The sequence below is a fragment of the Thalia democratica genome, chromosome 7 (genome assembly GCF_965202585.1).
Source record: "Thalia democratica chromosome 7, ktThaDemo2.hap1.1, whole genome shotgun sequence".
NCBI classification, from domain to species: Eukaryota; Metazoa; Chordata; class Thaliacea; order Salpida; family Salpidae; genus Thalia; species Thalia democratica.
In genome coordinates this window covers 35,121,546-35,138,263 of record NC_139171.1, presented here as the reverse complement: position 1 = coordinate 35,138,263, position 16,718 = coordinate 35,121,546, and the positions used below count along the sequence as shown (strand labels likewise).

Below are 16,718 nucleotides of genomic sequence, written 5' to 3'. Positions count from 1 at the left end.
AAACTAAAGTTAAAAAAAAATGCTGAGCATCTTATCATTGTGCACTTATACTATAAATGTTTCTACTGGTATAAACTTTCTTAAAAAAATAGTATATTCTTTTTCATATTATTGACTGACATTGACTTTCTATATTAAATGTATGTATTAATTATGTAGAAACTTTTTACAGATTTTGCAGATTAGAATTATGTATTAAATTTTATTTAAAATAAAAAGACTTGTTTATTTGGCTTAATTACTTGGTGGCTAGTTGTAAGAAAAAAAAACAAATAAATAAATTTCATATTATACTATGTCGTCAAAAAGTACGCACTACCCTTGCTAAATACGCATTTTTTGGTCGGGTTCAATTTGCGTACTTAAGCGGTAGTCTACTGTACTTATGTGCGAAAAAAATTGCTTTTTTTCAGCTTGAAAAGGCCCTGCTTTCTAGCTTTTAGTATTCATTTATACTTGGTTTTAAACTTCTGAGAGATAATTTTGACATATATGTACTCTTTAAAATTTTTTGTGCCGTAAATATTAACGAATTAAATACATCTAAATTGTATAAATTTAGCGCATTAAAGATTTAGTTTGTCATAAAGCTATCATAATGCATTGCAAAATTATTCTAATAGAAGCTGTAGCTTTTTCTTCAACTGTTTTTGAGTTAAATTGTGATTTTCTTATACTTGTTTTAAATGAAAGTTTTATGGGTTTATACACAAGTGGCAACACATAAAGAGTCATAGGGGTGTGAAGCTAATTAAGTTGCCTTGTAAACAGTTATCATTCATACTTCAACATTCCATTTATGTAGTATTAACATAACTGCATATTTTCATAACTAATTCAATAACATTAGAGGTATTTTAAATTGCTCTGTTCCCGCTAGGACGTTATCACGCATCATTTCAGATGTTTTAATTTTTACAGATTTGTAACTTATTTGAGCTAGCTACGTTCCTGTAAAAAGTTATGTAAACTAATGTTTATTAACTGTCATTTTTATTTATAAGCTAATATTTAACTGTAATTTTTTCAGTTTAATAAACTCTTTAAATTTTGCGATTATTCTTATTTAATAAGCTTAAAATTCAAAAAAATTTGTTTTTACTCTAAATTTAACACAATTTTGTATTTTGGGGTAAGTTTGTTAATAAACTTCCAAAAAGGGGCAAACATTTAAAAAGGTTAAGAACCGCCGTTCTATTTAAAGCAGGAAGTTTAGTTCATATACCAGACAAATGTTTTAGTTAAAAATTTAGACTTGCTATCATTTTGTTTTAAATATGAAAGAAAAATTGTTTAAAAAACACTCTATGAAATACGTTTTAAGTAACTTAAGAATTTTTCTTTATATCTACACTGAAAAAAAAAAGCTTTAATAAGTTATACTAAATACTTAGCAGTTCAAAAGGGTTTGAATACAATAATAGTAATTCCTTAAACTCAAAAGTTACAATTAAACGAAAATTTTTTTGTTGTAGGATAAAACATTTCTAATTGAATAAATTCTGTGTTGTTAAAAAAAACAACAAACAAAAGTTAGTATATAAGAGGTTATCAGCGAAATATAAAGCATATTTTTCAACAAAGTTAATTTTAACTTGAACAACTGAATATAAAACAATAATGAAAAATTTCGTTACTTTTGGTTTGGTAAGTTATATACATGTAAACTGTATACATGTTAAATGTTAAATTATTGTTTTTTAGTTAATTTGTATATTAGAAAAATAGAATAAACTAATATTTAAATTTTATAACCAGGTTCTTGCTACTTTGGTTTTAACATGTCAGGCATGGTGGGGTAAGTTTTTTATACTTTTTATAACAAAGTATTTCAAAGACTCAAAAATTTTAGTTTTATTTGTAATTTAAGTTGAAAGTACAGTTTTTAGTTATTTTATTTAAAGTAAACAAAATATACGTTGAGGCATTTATTTTTAACATAATAAAGGAAACTAAGCACTATCAATAATAAACCATTTCAATTTGATTTGAAGACAGTTGTAATTTTTTTTTAAAGCCGTTGAACAATTTTTTTCTTTAGTGGTCATCAAAAACTTTGCTAAAGTTGATTAGAATTTTAACTAATTTTTGCTGTAAAAAATGCAGTCAAGTTACGCAATGTTTTCACAGGTACTTACGATCTGAAAGTGGAAACTGACGGCGGGCACATGTGCAGTTTTGAAAGGGGAAACGACAACTACATGAAGCGGGCCAGAACTGACACTTGCACTAGATATTACGAGAAAAAGAAATCACCGCCTTTCGAGTATGCAGGAATTAGAGACGATTGGTGGGAAGGAACTCAATCTAGTTACCCGTGGTGTTACCATAACGACGGGACTTTTTGGACAGCAAGCTGGGATTGGTGCGTTGGTATGTTGAACAATTAATTATTTGTAGGATCTCAATTTGAACTTTGTATGAGAAAATTTCCATTTCGGACAAACCTTTGTAAACCAGTTTTATTGCTTTTAAATGGTGATTTCAAAAATTATTTTTTTTGTATAAAAGTTATTCTTTTACAGTTAGGTAACTGACGGTTAGTCTTGACGTATTTATGCTAAAAATAAATATATACGAATTTGTTTTAGTAATGTACGGTTTAATTTGCAATGATAACAAATATTACAATTATCAAAACTGTTCTTGTAAACTTTTTTTTATAAATAATCAATCTTTTAATAACACTTTGTACCATTAAAATTACAGGGTACTCTTGGACTTATTCAGTCAACGATGACCAACTTGTGATACGCGATTCAAGACATGGAGTCTCAAAAACTGGTGCAAAAATAAAAAAATACGTCTACAGCTACTACTACACTGCCAGAACCTACCATGCAGCTGTTGCTAAATGTAAAAAAAGGGGACAAGAGTGGGATGTCGCTAGTTTTCAAGCTGTGTTTGATTATAAAGACGGTATGCCAGTCTTAAACAGTTTAGCTCAGAAATCTTTCGACAACATTATGTAAATAAGTTTTAAAGTTAAAATATATTTGCTCTGAATTATTTTAGATTATTTTAATAATTTTAACACTTGATTCAAACAATAACTTAGTGTTTTAGATTCTAATGTTATAAAAAGTACTATTCTTGGTTGCAATTTTTATTATTTTTCAATAAACAGCAAAGGAATCGATCCATTGGACCAAACACTCAAAAAATTTTGGATCAAAAATGAAAATAAATACTCAAATGACAGATGCATGGTGTACAGCACGGCAACCGACTCTTTAAAATACCATCTGGTTATTGGTGATTGCGATGATGGAGAATGGGTGGCAAATTTTGTTTGCGAAAAAGACGCCTAGTGATAACACTTGTGATCTTTATTTTTATTATTGGTTTTATATTGTACTAAAACTCGTATTGTTTTTAATAAAAATGTGTTTTTGTATATGGAAGACTTATATAAAAATAGTTTTATTATAAAACTTGTTTTAACCGACCAACTAATATTTTGGAGTATTATAAAACAGTTTAGTTTAAGTTACTTTATGAGAAGTCATTTTTGTAAAACTTAGTTACAGCTTAGTATATGACTGAACCAAAAGCTTTTAATACAAAATGCTTAGAACTATTAGGTTAGAAAATTAAAAAATATAAAAAGTAATACTCTTATCAAATATAGTATTTTTCTTCTGTAAAAGTTAAGTACAAGTGAAATTTATTTTTCCAAAACTAAACAATTTTTTAAAAATAGTTTGTAAAACAAAAATATCAGAATAAAAAAAAGGTTATAAAGTCAGTAAGATTAGTAGGACAACAACTTCAAAGCCTTCGAATATGATATTATAAATAATTTAAACTTTTCGAAATACTTGTTATTCGTAAATGTAGTTTGAAAACTTTAATTTGTTGTGTCTATCCAAAAATTCTAAACACTAGTTCTAGTGATCAGATTTAAAGAAATTATTACTTATTCACATACTCAGTTTATGTCTTTTTGTTCATTCTGTACTATATTTGATCAAAAACTTAATATTGGATAGTTTAAATAAGGTACAATTTTCTTTACTTTAAAAATTACTTTTTTGACTAAATGAAGTTTAATAGTATGCTGTGACATGTAAATGCTTACAAACAAGTTAATTAATAATTATTTACAACGTAAAAATGTTTATTTTTCACTAACAAAACTTATAAATTTTTTTTTTTTGTTTAATAATTTGTCAGCTTAAATATCTTTCGTAGCATATTGTAGTAGTCAATAAAGTTACTGTACAATATTACACAATTGCTTGATTTCATAAGTGCTTTATAGATTTAATGATTGTAAGTATATAAAAAAAGGCTAATACTTGGTTTCATTGCTTTAAATTCATTTTAAACTAGTAACAATTTTCAAACTTAGTTACTTAATTATATTTAAATGATTTATTAGTTTATGAGTTTCTACTCTTAAAGTATATAGACAATTTGAAGGTTATTATGTGCCGTTTTGCTTAAGTTTAATTACTGATAGAAATTATTATTCAATAGATTTAAAGATAAAAATCATTTAAAAATAGATCAAAATAATGCCAAAAGACTTTTCGCTTGAAAACTTAAAAGTTATTTCATAAACTACTTTAAATACTTGAAAACTTTTCAATTATAAATAGAGAGGAGTATATTTTGTCAAAAAGTTGTAAAAGACGAGAGAAATATTATAACTTCTTTCACAAAGACTTTAATAAAGTAGATTTATTTAATTCTGAACAATGTCTCACAGGTGTCAATCTTAATAACTATTTTCGAGTAATTAAAAACTGAAATTTCTCAAACCTTATCATGAAATAGGATAGTATGAATGTTAATTTTGTTATACCGATGAATTCGTGATATTTCTATTCTTACAATTGCAGTAGAAAATTCTTTATAAAATTTATTTGAAGAGTTACTTCGGTTTTTTTTTTTAAATTTTGATAAATTTTAAACAGTTTTTTACAATGTATCGGTTTAATATAATTTACTGCAATTTTAAAAGGTAGCATAGGTTATAAAGCACGATAAATTTCTACCTTTTACTTAAAACATATTCAACAAGTATTACACAAAAGAATATGTCGCTATTAAATCAAGTATACTTTATTCACTAGATAAACTTAGTTTGCAAACTTTTAACAGTTACTGTATAAACTATATACAAAACAATTGCAAATAAAATAAATAAACAAGTTTTTACACAAAAAAAACACATATAAATGACGTTTCTACAACTACTACACGTAATAATATTACAACAAAATTTAAATTAGATTAAAATTGATAAAAAAATGACCTACTTTACCGTGTGTTTCGACTTATATTCACACGAATAACTCAGATTGGAAAGCATTTGCTTGCAAACACCGTTACACTGCCGTTATTTAAGATTTAATTTTGAATAACTTTTTGAAATTCTTAAACAAAGAACGAAAGTTTGATTCGAAGTTCTACAAACAAATGAAACACTCGCTTAAGTTCTATAGGTTCTATAAACAACAACTAATTGAAAAAATAGTTTATTAAGCATAAGTGAAAGGATATTAAATCTTTAACTTTTAACGTTTCTATGCGACTCACTTTTAGCTTAAAAACAACTAGTGCAAACACAAATAAACTTTTTAAGACAAACATTTCAAATAGTCTCGCAATCTGATTTTTTAAAACAGTAATGAAAATTAAAATGTCATTGCATCAAGTCTAGTTCATTATAAATTTACAAAAAATAAATCTCAGGTCAAAAAAAAGTTTGGTTAAAAATGCCGTTTTGTATGAGTTTATTCAAAAAGTAGGCAAATAAAGTTGTCAAATAAATTCAAAGTTATAAAAACCTTATAAGAACATGGGATGTTCTTACAAAACCGAAAGAAAGCGAGCTTTCTGAGGCAGGAATTTAGGTAAACGAATTCAAACTTGTTTAAAGTTAAAATACTATGTTTTTAAGGCAGGAATTTAGGTTAACGAATTTAGATTTGTTAAAGTTAAAATTAGTGAAGTATTCTCTTAGCTACTTATACAAACTATTTTCTTACTTATGCAGTTCTTTTTTTTTTATAGTTAAGTGAATAGATATATTAATTTTTTTATTCTTTTTACATTATATGTTTCAAACTAGTTTGTTTAAATCCTTAGTTTAAATATAAGTATTCTAAAATGTTAAGAGTTTTTAATAGTATTTAAAAATTATTAAAAATTTGAAAAATTTTTAATAAATAAATTAGTTTTACCTATTATATTATTTATCTGCCTTATTTGGCTACCACAAAAGCGCGCTTTGCGCGCGGTGTGCGATGTACTTAGCTATTTATTAGAATCTGTTTTCAAATTTAAAGTACCTCTTTATTGTTTTGTAGTTTACTTCATAGATATATTTAACCTGAAAACCACTCTAAAAAAGTAATTTACAGTAATCCATATAAATTACTAAACTTTATTTGTTATTGTTTATGTTAAACGAATTCAATTCTTAAAAAATTCTTAAAATTTATAAAATTCTTATAATTTTTTTATTTGTTTCTAATAATATTTCATTTTAATCTTATGTTAATAACTGTCATAAAAAGTTAAGTTAAATAACTATGAGTTTAAAAAAATATTGAATAAAGAAAAACAAGATGCATAATGATTAAATAATTACTTTCATTGTTAGGACATTACGAATTGGTACAAGCAAACGCCGACAACATTAACGAAAACACAAATAATAAATCGGCATTTGTAGTGGAAAATGCGTTATCAGTTGTCAGTATCCCAGCAGATTGGTAGCTTCCACATCTAGTAAAGTTTTCAGGAACTCCTTTGACATCACCGTACTCTCCCACTTGAATCACAGCAATCATAGCTGAAAAGTGTTTGTATTTCGAAATCTAAACAAGATTTAAGATAGAAACACTAGTTAAGTTTATTTTATTCAACTGCGAGAGTACACTAAAATGCGTATGAAATATTTTACTTTGGCCTTAAAATTTTTGAAGCAGTTTTGAAAATATGTATGTCGTTTTTAAAACCTTTTTAAGTCATTTTTCTGTAAATATAATATCTTGATCGTATTAATTATATTATAGAAGGAACTTAACCGTACAAAAGTATCTTAATAATGATTTTTTAATTAGTTTGGTGTGTACAACAATTATTTTTTTATTTGACGGCAGAGCTTTTAAAAGCTCGTGAATGACTGCTCATAATACTTAAGTAGAATTACTGATATTACATTGCTTACTTTAAGTTTTAAAAGAAACAGATATGTTGGTTCCGTTTAGATAAGAACATTGTTATTACTAAAGGAACATACCTAAAAGAATAAAATTTTATCTACGTCAGAATGCTTTAAAATTTAAATATATATTATATTACTCTATGTTTTATACAAACAATACAAATCAAACATATGGTAACTTTGTAACTGTTTAGATTTTATGGTTTTCAAATCTGATAATGGTTTACTTACGTATTAAAATAGCATTGTGCTATAAAACATAACGTGGTTCATTTAAACTATAGGAAATGAAATGATGTTGACATAAAGTTTAGTAGAAAAAAGAAATTTTGAATTATAAAGTTTTCCTCGCTCACTTTCATGGAACAGTATGTGACAGTGGAAGAGCCAGAAGCCGGGGTTGTCTGAATAGAACCTGACAATGGTGTACCCTCTGTTTGGCACGATCACCGTGTCTTTCATTGGGGGATTTACCAGCTGCCTTTCAATCGCAGTGTTGTAATAAATTTCCTTCATTTTCTCCATGGGAAGAGGCTCGCTCTCATTTACCCTTTAGCAAATAATCATTTTACAGTTTTATGCATTCAAGCGTTTACTTAATTTATTTCACGTGATTGTTAAAAGGATTTACTGAGCGGGCGATAACGTCCTTTTGGGTGTTTTTAGCTATTAGGGAGCAATAACTAGTGAAAGAGTCCAAATAAATGATAAGTAAATTAAAAAAGGAAGAATTCAACAAGTTTTAAGACTTCTGCCAAAAGGCCGATTAAGAAAACGAGTTTGGTAAGCCCTGATGTAAACTAAAGTTTTTACTTCACTTTAATCGGAAAAGAAAACAACTTGATGCAAGTGTTGCAAAAACTACCTGTTCATTGCGACGACGGCGTACGAGTGACCGTGCAAATGCATGGGATGCCCGGAAAGATTGTTGATTCCTGCTTCCTTGTCGAACATCACTATTTCTACTAGCTGGTCGCGTTCAACCTTCACTATGTGCACGCATGTCTTTGACTGTTGATAAGCACGTATTAATAAACTAGTTTTTGTGAAATTGGAATCTGTAGAAAAGGTAGTATGCCACATAAATGTAAGTTTACATACTTTCAGACTCAGAAATTCAGAAGTTAAAAATTTTTTTTATAAGCTAATTCAGTATTTTGGTGTTGAGTTTTAATAACGAAAAACCAAGTTATATATCTTTTTTTATCAAAAAAAAAATTGAGAAGGTCTAAAGTTAAAGTAAGTATTTAAAGTTTTAATGTTATTTCCATAAAAAAAAAAAAACTCACCTCAGTCGCAACAGTGAAGTTGGGAGCGTTACAAACTGATTCCTCGTCAACCGCATCGAAGTGGTGTAGCAACGGGCGGTCGGCTTGCTCGTACACTATGTTGTTCATCACCGGCCCCTCGTCGAAACTGAGCTCGAAAAACAAAGTTTCGCCAGGCTCGCCCCTGAGCTTCTCGGGAATTTCTCTGGCGGATTTGAGCTGGGTGACGTAAGCAGGATTTTTCACGTCTTTTTGCTTCATCATGGGATTCAAGTTTCTGAACTCTTCAGTTTTCGTTGACGAAGGTTGAGTTGTTAGGCTAACGGATGAGTCGTTGTATCTAAAAAAAATTAAATATTATGTTATACATTTTGGAATATTTTAAAAGTATATTAAATGTTTTAACTTGAGAGATAAATAACTTAAACTTAACTAAAATAAACGTCAATAAAAACTTAGACAATAAACAGTGTAGATCAAAAGATAAAACTTTTAATAGATAAACAATAATGATTTTATACTACAAAGCATTTTCGTAGAATATTTAAGTTGAATTTGAAATACAGAACACTATTTTAAACAACTTATTACTAAATATAGATCTTATATCATATTTTTTAAGCAAGTCTGTCTAAAGCACATAACAAAGAATGTAGTGCTTAAAAACTAGTAATATTTTTTACTGTTATTTTACTTCTTATCTAAAACAGTTTTATTTGCTATGGCACTTTGATACTTTTCTATTAGTTGTCATTTTGATCTTTAGATTTTAGTTACTACCTGACAATGGCTTTTTGTGAAAGACCCATGCATTCAGTATACTCGACACCTGTGACTCTCATCCAGTAATTAGAAGGATTTTTATTTGCACTAACTACAAAGTCATACCTTTCACCCGGGTGGATTGTTAATGTTGAAACCTTTTGGTTTATAAAATTTTCAAACTTAATATTCATTATATATATATATTCAGTATTTATTTTTTAGCGTTTAGTTTTATATAGCTTGTAAGCCCATATTCTTCACAATTTTCTTCGATAAACCTTATTTCAAAGTTGATCGTTTTAGTATTTCATATTTTCTTAAACGATGTACACGCATACATACTTTTATATCACAAATAAAAAGTAAACGCATACAAACTCGAACCAACTGTACATAAAACTAACGATTTCGGGCTGAATATCATTTCCATCACTGCTGATCACAGTCAGATTGTGATCATCTATAGTTATCTTTTAGAACAAAAAGTTTATTTTATAATTTACTATTTAATTTATTTATTACTCTTTTAACAGTTTTATTGAACATATAAAAGTATGTAAATGGGAAAGTATTTTGAACGAACATTTTGTATACAAAAAAGTTATAAAAATAAATAAATTAAGAAAACTGAATTGAATTAAAGTTTGATTAAAGAACTAACTTGATAGGTTACAAATAAACTGTAATTAGTGTTGTAATTTTTAGACAAATTATTGTACTTTTATTGTTAATTTAGTTGCTTTTTAAGTTTAAAGTTAAATTTGATTGAAATAATATTATAAGTAAAATAAACAAACAAAAAAAACCTCTAAAGGACAATATAGAACTGCATGGTTGATAATCCTGAATCGAGTTCGACTGTTTGGAGTTATTAAAAACTCTTCATAAGGTATTGTAGTTGAATTAACTTCACTTGACCGCTTAAAACAATTTAAATTAAATAATAAATAAATACTTATTAGACTTATTTTGATAAGTTTTGAAACCTTACAACCTAATTACTGGATAAGCGCTTAAGAATAAGCACGTTTATAAATTAAGAAAAACTAAATTATACAATAACTGCTCACAAAATTTTAGTTTTTCTTAACTTTATTACAAATTTTTTTCAAATGAATCTGATCTTACAAAATACAAAATTATAAATTTTGATGCAGTTATGTTGCAATGTTTTTAAAAGAATTGTATTTCTACGCATAACTTTTTTCATTCACTTTTCCACTTAGTATGAATAAACAACATATTTCAAATATTTGTATATCTTACTCTTTTTAAGTTTATCACAATGTTCTCTGGTGTGAGTCCGAATATGTCTCCTGCTCTCAGAGAAGTGAACTTGTCCAAAGTAGTAGTGTGAAACCAATCGCTCACCATAACAACATGCATATTGGTGTCTGTCAGGTTCGTTTACTTATTTTCTGCTACCACTACAAAACTTTTGATCATGTGTTTATTTTTACACTTAGAAAAGTTTTAAGGACTTAAAATTTTAGAGTTAGTACAAAAAAAAAAGCGAGACTAAGTTTCAAATATTTTTTCAAATTTTAGTAAATAAAGAAATATATTGATTTTAAAATTATTTTCAACGGATTTTTCTTTGTTTTAAACAAAATCATGTTTTCTTTCATTTTAAAGAACTTGAATATATTAAAATGTGCACAACTGACCAACATCGTACAAGTGTGAATGAACATCGGTCTGCGATAATTGCCTGACAATCAGAGGTCCTACGATACCGTCCCCCCTTTGCAGCGCGTTGTGGGAATGGAACCAATGAGTTCCTTTGAAAATTACCACTAACACATAAAACAAAAAAACAGTTAAGTGGAAGAGGGACTTTATAAAATTTCAAACTTTAAATTAAAAGCTATCGCTTAACAATATTTAAACCTGAAATTAACGTTGCCTAAATTGTAGGTTACATATCGTATTTGTTGCTTTTAAAAAATGATTAGATTTTAATAAGTCGGTAAAATTTTCAACCTAAAAAGGATAATGAAACGCAAAAAAAATGCACTCAAACAAGTCACCGTGAGGATAAGCTCGGAAAGTGTACGGGAAACTTTGGGACATGGAAATCGGACACTGGGACACCATGGGCACTCCGTCCATCCACGGGGAATGCCTATTGTCGATTCCATGCCAGTGAATCGCGGTGGAGTCCCCGTACTGAAGGTGGTTGCGGACGTTTACAACTACTGTGTCGTTTTCGCATACCTGAAAAGTAAGAGATAAAAACAAAATCCAGAGCAAGGTTTCAAAAACTTTTTTCTAAAACCCAAAAATTGAAGGAATAAAAAAGCTATGGCCACCTCTGACAAAATATCTGAAAAAATGCCCTTAAAATACCCCAAGACCTTTTTTTTTTGGTTCCCATCATCAACTCTAGAATACTTGGTGTAAGTTTGAAATTATGTCCCCTTGAACCTCCGTTTTACCCCTTTGTAGCTTATGGCTTCTGAAATGATACTGAATGGGGTCGTATGGTTCATTTTGGGAAACTCTGATCTAGAGGCTTAAAGTATCAGATTATCAAATACAGTACTATTATATTCTCAATAAGTATTATCACCTGACGCACTTTAAAAAAAAACATGCATAAAAAAAAAAGTACTTTCACCCATATAAATAATAATTTCAAGTTTGTTTATTTAACTAAATAAGTTATTTACGTTTTAAAAGCACTTATCTACTGTGTTAAATCTAATCAAATAAAGTATTATACATTTTATCTATTGTTTTAATTATTAAAAACTTATACTGACTGCAACAGTAGGCCAAGGTAGATGCTTGTTAATTGATATGATTGGTTTCGAATATCCGTCAGCAGGAAAACAGCCTTCATTGTGACAAGCTGTCGCGTTATCGAGGCAATTACCACTAGCAGCTTTCGAAAATGTTCTAGACCTGATAGTTTTTACGCATAAGTAGTTTGTACATTATTATATGCGTAAAAAAAACTTTGATTATTTTTTGAAAAAGTTAGCTTAAACTTAGTTTTAAAGTTTTTTAAAAGGTTGTTATAACATGTTCTTAAAATTTGTTGTAATCACTTAATTCTCTTAAGGATTACACTTTTCTTATTATAAACCTGTTATATTAATATTTAAACACTTGTAACAGTGTTAAAGTTTCATGCATTAGTGATAAGCCAACTCATTTTCATACGCTTCAGCTTCATTCAACATTCGAAAACATAATTTATGTTTCCACAAAGTAAGGTTAGAAAAGCTTTACGGAGATAGTTAGGATTGTTACGTACTTTAAGTGAAATTAATTTTTTTACGTAATATAGTTATGTATTGAGCATTTCTATATATAAATATACGTTTATACTGATGGTGATATATAATATTTACATTACTTGTTTTTATAACTATACAATATTTGCATACCTTAAGCTTATATGAAGTATCATATATCTAATGAATAGCGATATTAATAATATAATAGCGATAAAGAAAATAAAGCTATAAAAATTCAACTAGTGACTGTATAAAGTTTATATGTGACGCTATTTTAGCAAGTTTTTAAATTTATTAATGTTTATAATATAAACATTAAGAAATTTAAAAACTTGCTAAAATAGCGTATTAAACGCTTAAACAGGTTTACAGTATTCAAAGTTTTTTTTCCTTATTAAAACTATACATTTACTTAAATTTTGTACAAAGGTTTAACTAGCATAAAAAAAATCCCTTCAATAATTCAAGACTACATGAGCTGCTAATGTTTTATGCACATATAAACGTTAGCTGAATAAAATGTTTCGATCAAAAAATTGTTTCGATGTACCGTTGCTCTTCTTTGCCTCGATTTTAAGGATTTAATGGTTGGTTGTTTTACAGTTAATGATAGAAATTCTAAATAATGTACCAAATTTTTTTTCAAAACAAAATGTCTAACAAAGACAGTACTACCATATCAACCGTATAACTTACTTGTTATTAATTACTTTTTTTATTGCAAAGTTTTATTAACATAATGTTTCTTTTATAAAACTCCTAAATTAACTCTATTTCTGTTTTTGTTTGTGTCATTTAAAAGTAATTTAATAAACAACAAATAAAAAACCATTGGATGTTCCAGTCGAAATGACAAGTCATTTTTACTCCTGGTTCGCATTTTCTATTACACTGGTGTTGGTCTTCACCTATGTAAATAAATAAAGTTTAAAAAGTAAAGTATTACTTTTTAAGTGTTGGTTAAAATAAAAGTTAAAGTAGTTGTAGCACAGTTTAATGAAATACAACGACAGCTTTTAGATTAATTGTTTATCAAAAACAATGGTCAAGCTTTATTTTAACAGTTAATATTTAAATCAGTTTATAGACTTTTTTTAGTAAAAGACCCAATCATGTGTAAGTACTACAAATGTTTAGAGTAGGTAGATTAATAAAATTAGACTCAGTTACTATAAAAATAATTTGGTTTAAAAATTGTCAAGTTAAATACCAAATATATACATTTATAACTATTAAAACATCAACTACTTCTTTTAAAACTAAGGCAAGCACAAAGCATGCATTACAGCTAAAAATAAACTTGATCTCTAAAAAATCAGGCAAATTTAATTTTTATAAGTTTTAACAACACATAATTAACTTCTAAACTAGTTTCAAGTCAGTTAAGCATTTGCTTTTTAAAAAATTTGAAAATCAAATAAGGATAGCTTTTTGTTAGTAAACTAACTTATTTTTACTTTAAAAAATATACAAATATAGTTTACTGCAGATTTATATAAGGCGTGTAAGTACTATAACTTCGTTTACTAAAGACGCAGTTTAATTGTTTTTGTAAACTCGTATTTAATATTAACCTTCTGAGTTTTTTGCAGCAAATTATTTTAAATAATAAAATGTGGTAAAGAAATTGCAAAACAAACAAAATTGTATGTAATAAGAAACTATAAACTACTTACCCAGATAAGAGCTAAACTGAACCCAAATAGTTGTATCAAAATAAAATGTAACAACGACTTCATGGTTAACTTAAAAAAAGCTTTAAAAATTTATATGTGATTTATAAAAATATTAAGTTAGAAGTTGTGGTTAACAATACAACTTTAACAGAATAAATTCTTTTTATAAAAGTCATAGTTGTGTTAAAACAAAATTAAAAATTATCCCTCGTTTTATAAACTGTTTTAATCATTGTATTTCAAAATAAAATTTATTTCCATCACAAGTGCTATAAAAAACTACAAAAAGTTTTTTTTTATTAAACGTGAACACAAAAGTTATTGTTGCATTTGAAATCAATCATTACAAGTTTTAATTACAAAGTAAAAAAAAAAAAACTGAAGAAGATTTAAAATGTGAATTTAGTTGTACAGCTTGTACCTTAAATAATTTTGTATGTGTATGCATTTCTTTAGCTTTATATAGTTAAAATCTTTGAACATGAGAATAATTTAGTATTATTTCAACTTTTTTTAAGATATTTACTTTAAAAATAGTGACAAAATATCTGTTATTTATGTAGGTATTTGATAGCTATTATAAAATGTGATTTTGTTGGTAAATAATTTAATTTAGGTGTGTTTTATTTGTTCTTAAGCTTGAAAAATACTTAAATCGCATGTTAATAAACACATATGTATGTTGTTTTGTATTCTTTGTAAGTCAGCAGTGGCGACGTTTTAAAACATTTTATAATTTTTTAAGGTGGATCATCTGCTCCAATGATCTACCAAACGCGACACCCCTGGTAGCCAGGTAGCTACCTAACGCTAAAAAATACCCTAAAATTTTTAATTTTTTAATGATAACGTTCAATGGTACTTTTTTAATCAAAATTGTTTTAAGCAAGTCAAAAAACGTTAGCATTAAAAAAATGCTTTAAAGTTTTAATTACACTCAATTCGACTAAACACATAAACTGACTGAGTATATAGGTTAGCTACAAAAAACACGAATTTCAAATAGATACAGCTTTAAATACAAAAAACAAGAATTTCAAAAGATTTAGGCAGATTTAAACAAAAAAAAAATTTTTACTTCATAAGTTTCCAAGTTTCTATACTTTAAGATTTAAAATCTTTATTCATTTCATGATAAAATATAAGGTAATAAATCTAAAAAATCTAAGGATTAAAACAAACAGGTCCCGTCGGAAAGTCAAAAAAATTTAGACACAAAACCTTAACTGACTGACAACACTTCGCTGCTCATAAAATATGAATTTATTTTGCAAATTGCGACTCTGCAGAGCAGTTTATATTTTATTACTTCGTCGGTCAATCGAGTCAACGGATGTTTTGTATTACGATTAAATATTTCCTAAACTTTTAATTTTCTTTAGAACTGCCGTTGAAGTAATAATGAAAACAAAAATAGTTCAGTTATTAATAAAATTGTGTAACAGTTTTGAATAAATATGTACTTAAATGTTTAATCTGGTACAAAAAAAATCATTTATAGTTTTTCAAGTCTGAAATTCTGTGCTAAAGAACTAACTAAAAGTATCTTAATTCAAAATAAAAATACAAAGTAACTATATTTATTTACATTCGTTGAGAATCTTGTAGGAGAGCTAAAACGAAATTTATAGAAATGTTACAAAAACATTAAAAAAGCTATAAAAGATGTTATGTCAACTACTAGTATTTTATTTTTAATCTTTAAATAACAAATAATTTCAGCTTAGCTCACACTTTTAGTCTATCACTACCTTTTTCTTAAAGATCAATTTAAAAACAAAACTTTATAAGTTCGGATGAAACAAATTTTTTTTTTGTTTATATAACACATAATATTTCACCTAAAAGTGTTTGTTGCTGTAAAAGGCTCAAAAACATTTATAAACTTATTTTACAAACATTTCTTATACAATACACCTATTTAAACTTTTCCTTAATGTCAATAGTACAATACGAAAGAAATATAAAGTAGACATTTCAAAACAATTTGTTTGTTCTAGAAGCTGCCTTACAAAAGGGTTTTTACTTAACCATCAAAAAGTGTTTGACCTAGAACTACTGGTTAGTAAACATTCAAATAAATATTACGGGTGGGCAACGCACGGAATGCGACTCACTTTTAGCTTAAAAACAGCTAGTGCAAACACAAATAAACTTTATAAGACAAACATTTCAAATAGTCTCGCAATCCAATTTCTTAAAAATAGTAGTGAAAATTGTATTAAGTCTAGTTCATTATAAATTTACAAAACATAAATCGAAGGTCAAAAAACGGCCAAAATACCTGATATATAGAAAGTATTTTTCGGTTATCGAGCTACACACCAACTTCTAGCTAAAAATATTTCTTTTTCGGTAATTACGGTCTGTATGTCAAAACTTAACTTTAATTAAGTTATTACTAATTATTTATAAACGCTTAGTTGAATCATAGTTTCATAACTATTTTTATAATAACTTTTTTTTAAATCTAATTTTTAAGTATTTTTTCAGTTTTAAATGGGCTGTTGTTCGATTAAATTAACTAGAAAAATCATTAATTTTTTTCGGAAAACAAATAAACCAACATTATATATATTAT

At 27.0% G+C, this 16,718-nt stretch overlaps 1 protein-coding gene across 1 annotated transcript; it reads right to left on the bottom strand.

Annotated features, from left to right (window-relative positions):
• Window positions 1-6,620: 6,620 nt before the first annotated feature.
• Window positions 6,621-13,322, bottom strand: LOC145841299 (multicopper oxidase 3-like). The gene is made up of 11 exons (XM_082948662.1): window positions 13,291-13,322; window positions 11,982-12,123; window positions 11,247-11,433; window positions 10,884-10,997; window positions 10,483-10,610; window positions 9,621-9,686; window positions 9,232-9,371; window positions 8,473-8,791; window positions 8,049-8,194; window positions 7,540-7,733; window positions 6,621-6,808 (listed from the first exon to the last, which is right to left on the bottom strand). The coding sequence occupies exons 1-11, from the start codon at window positions 13,320-13,322 to the stop codon at window positions 6,621-6,623; spliced, it is 1,656 nt and encodes a 551-aa protein (XP_082804788.1).
• Between the last annotated feature and the right edge of the window lie 3,396 nt (window positions 13,323-16,718).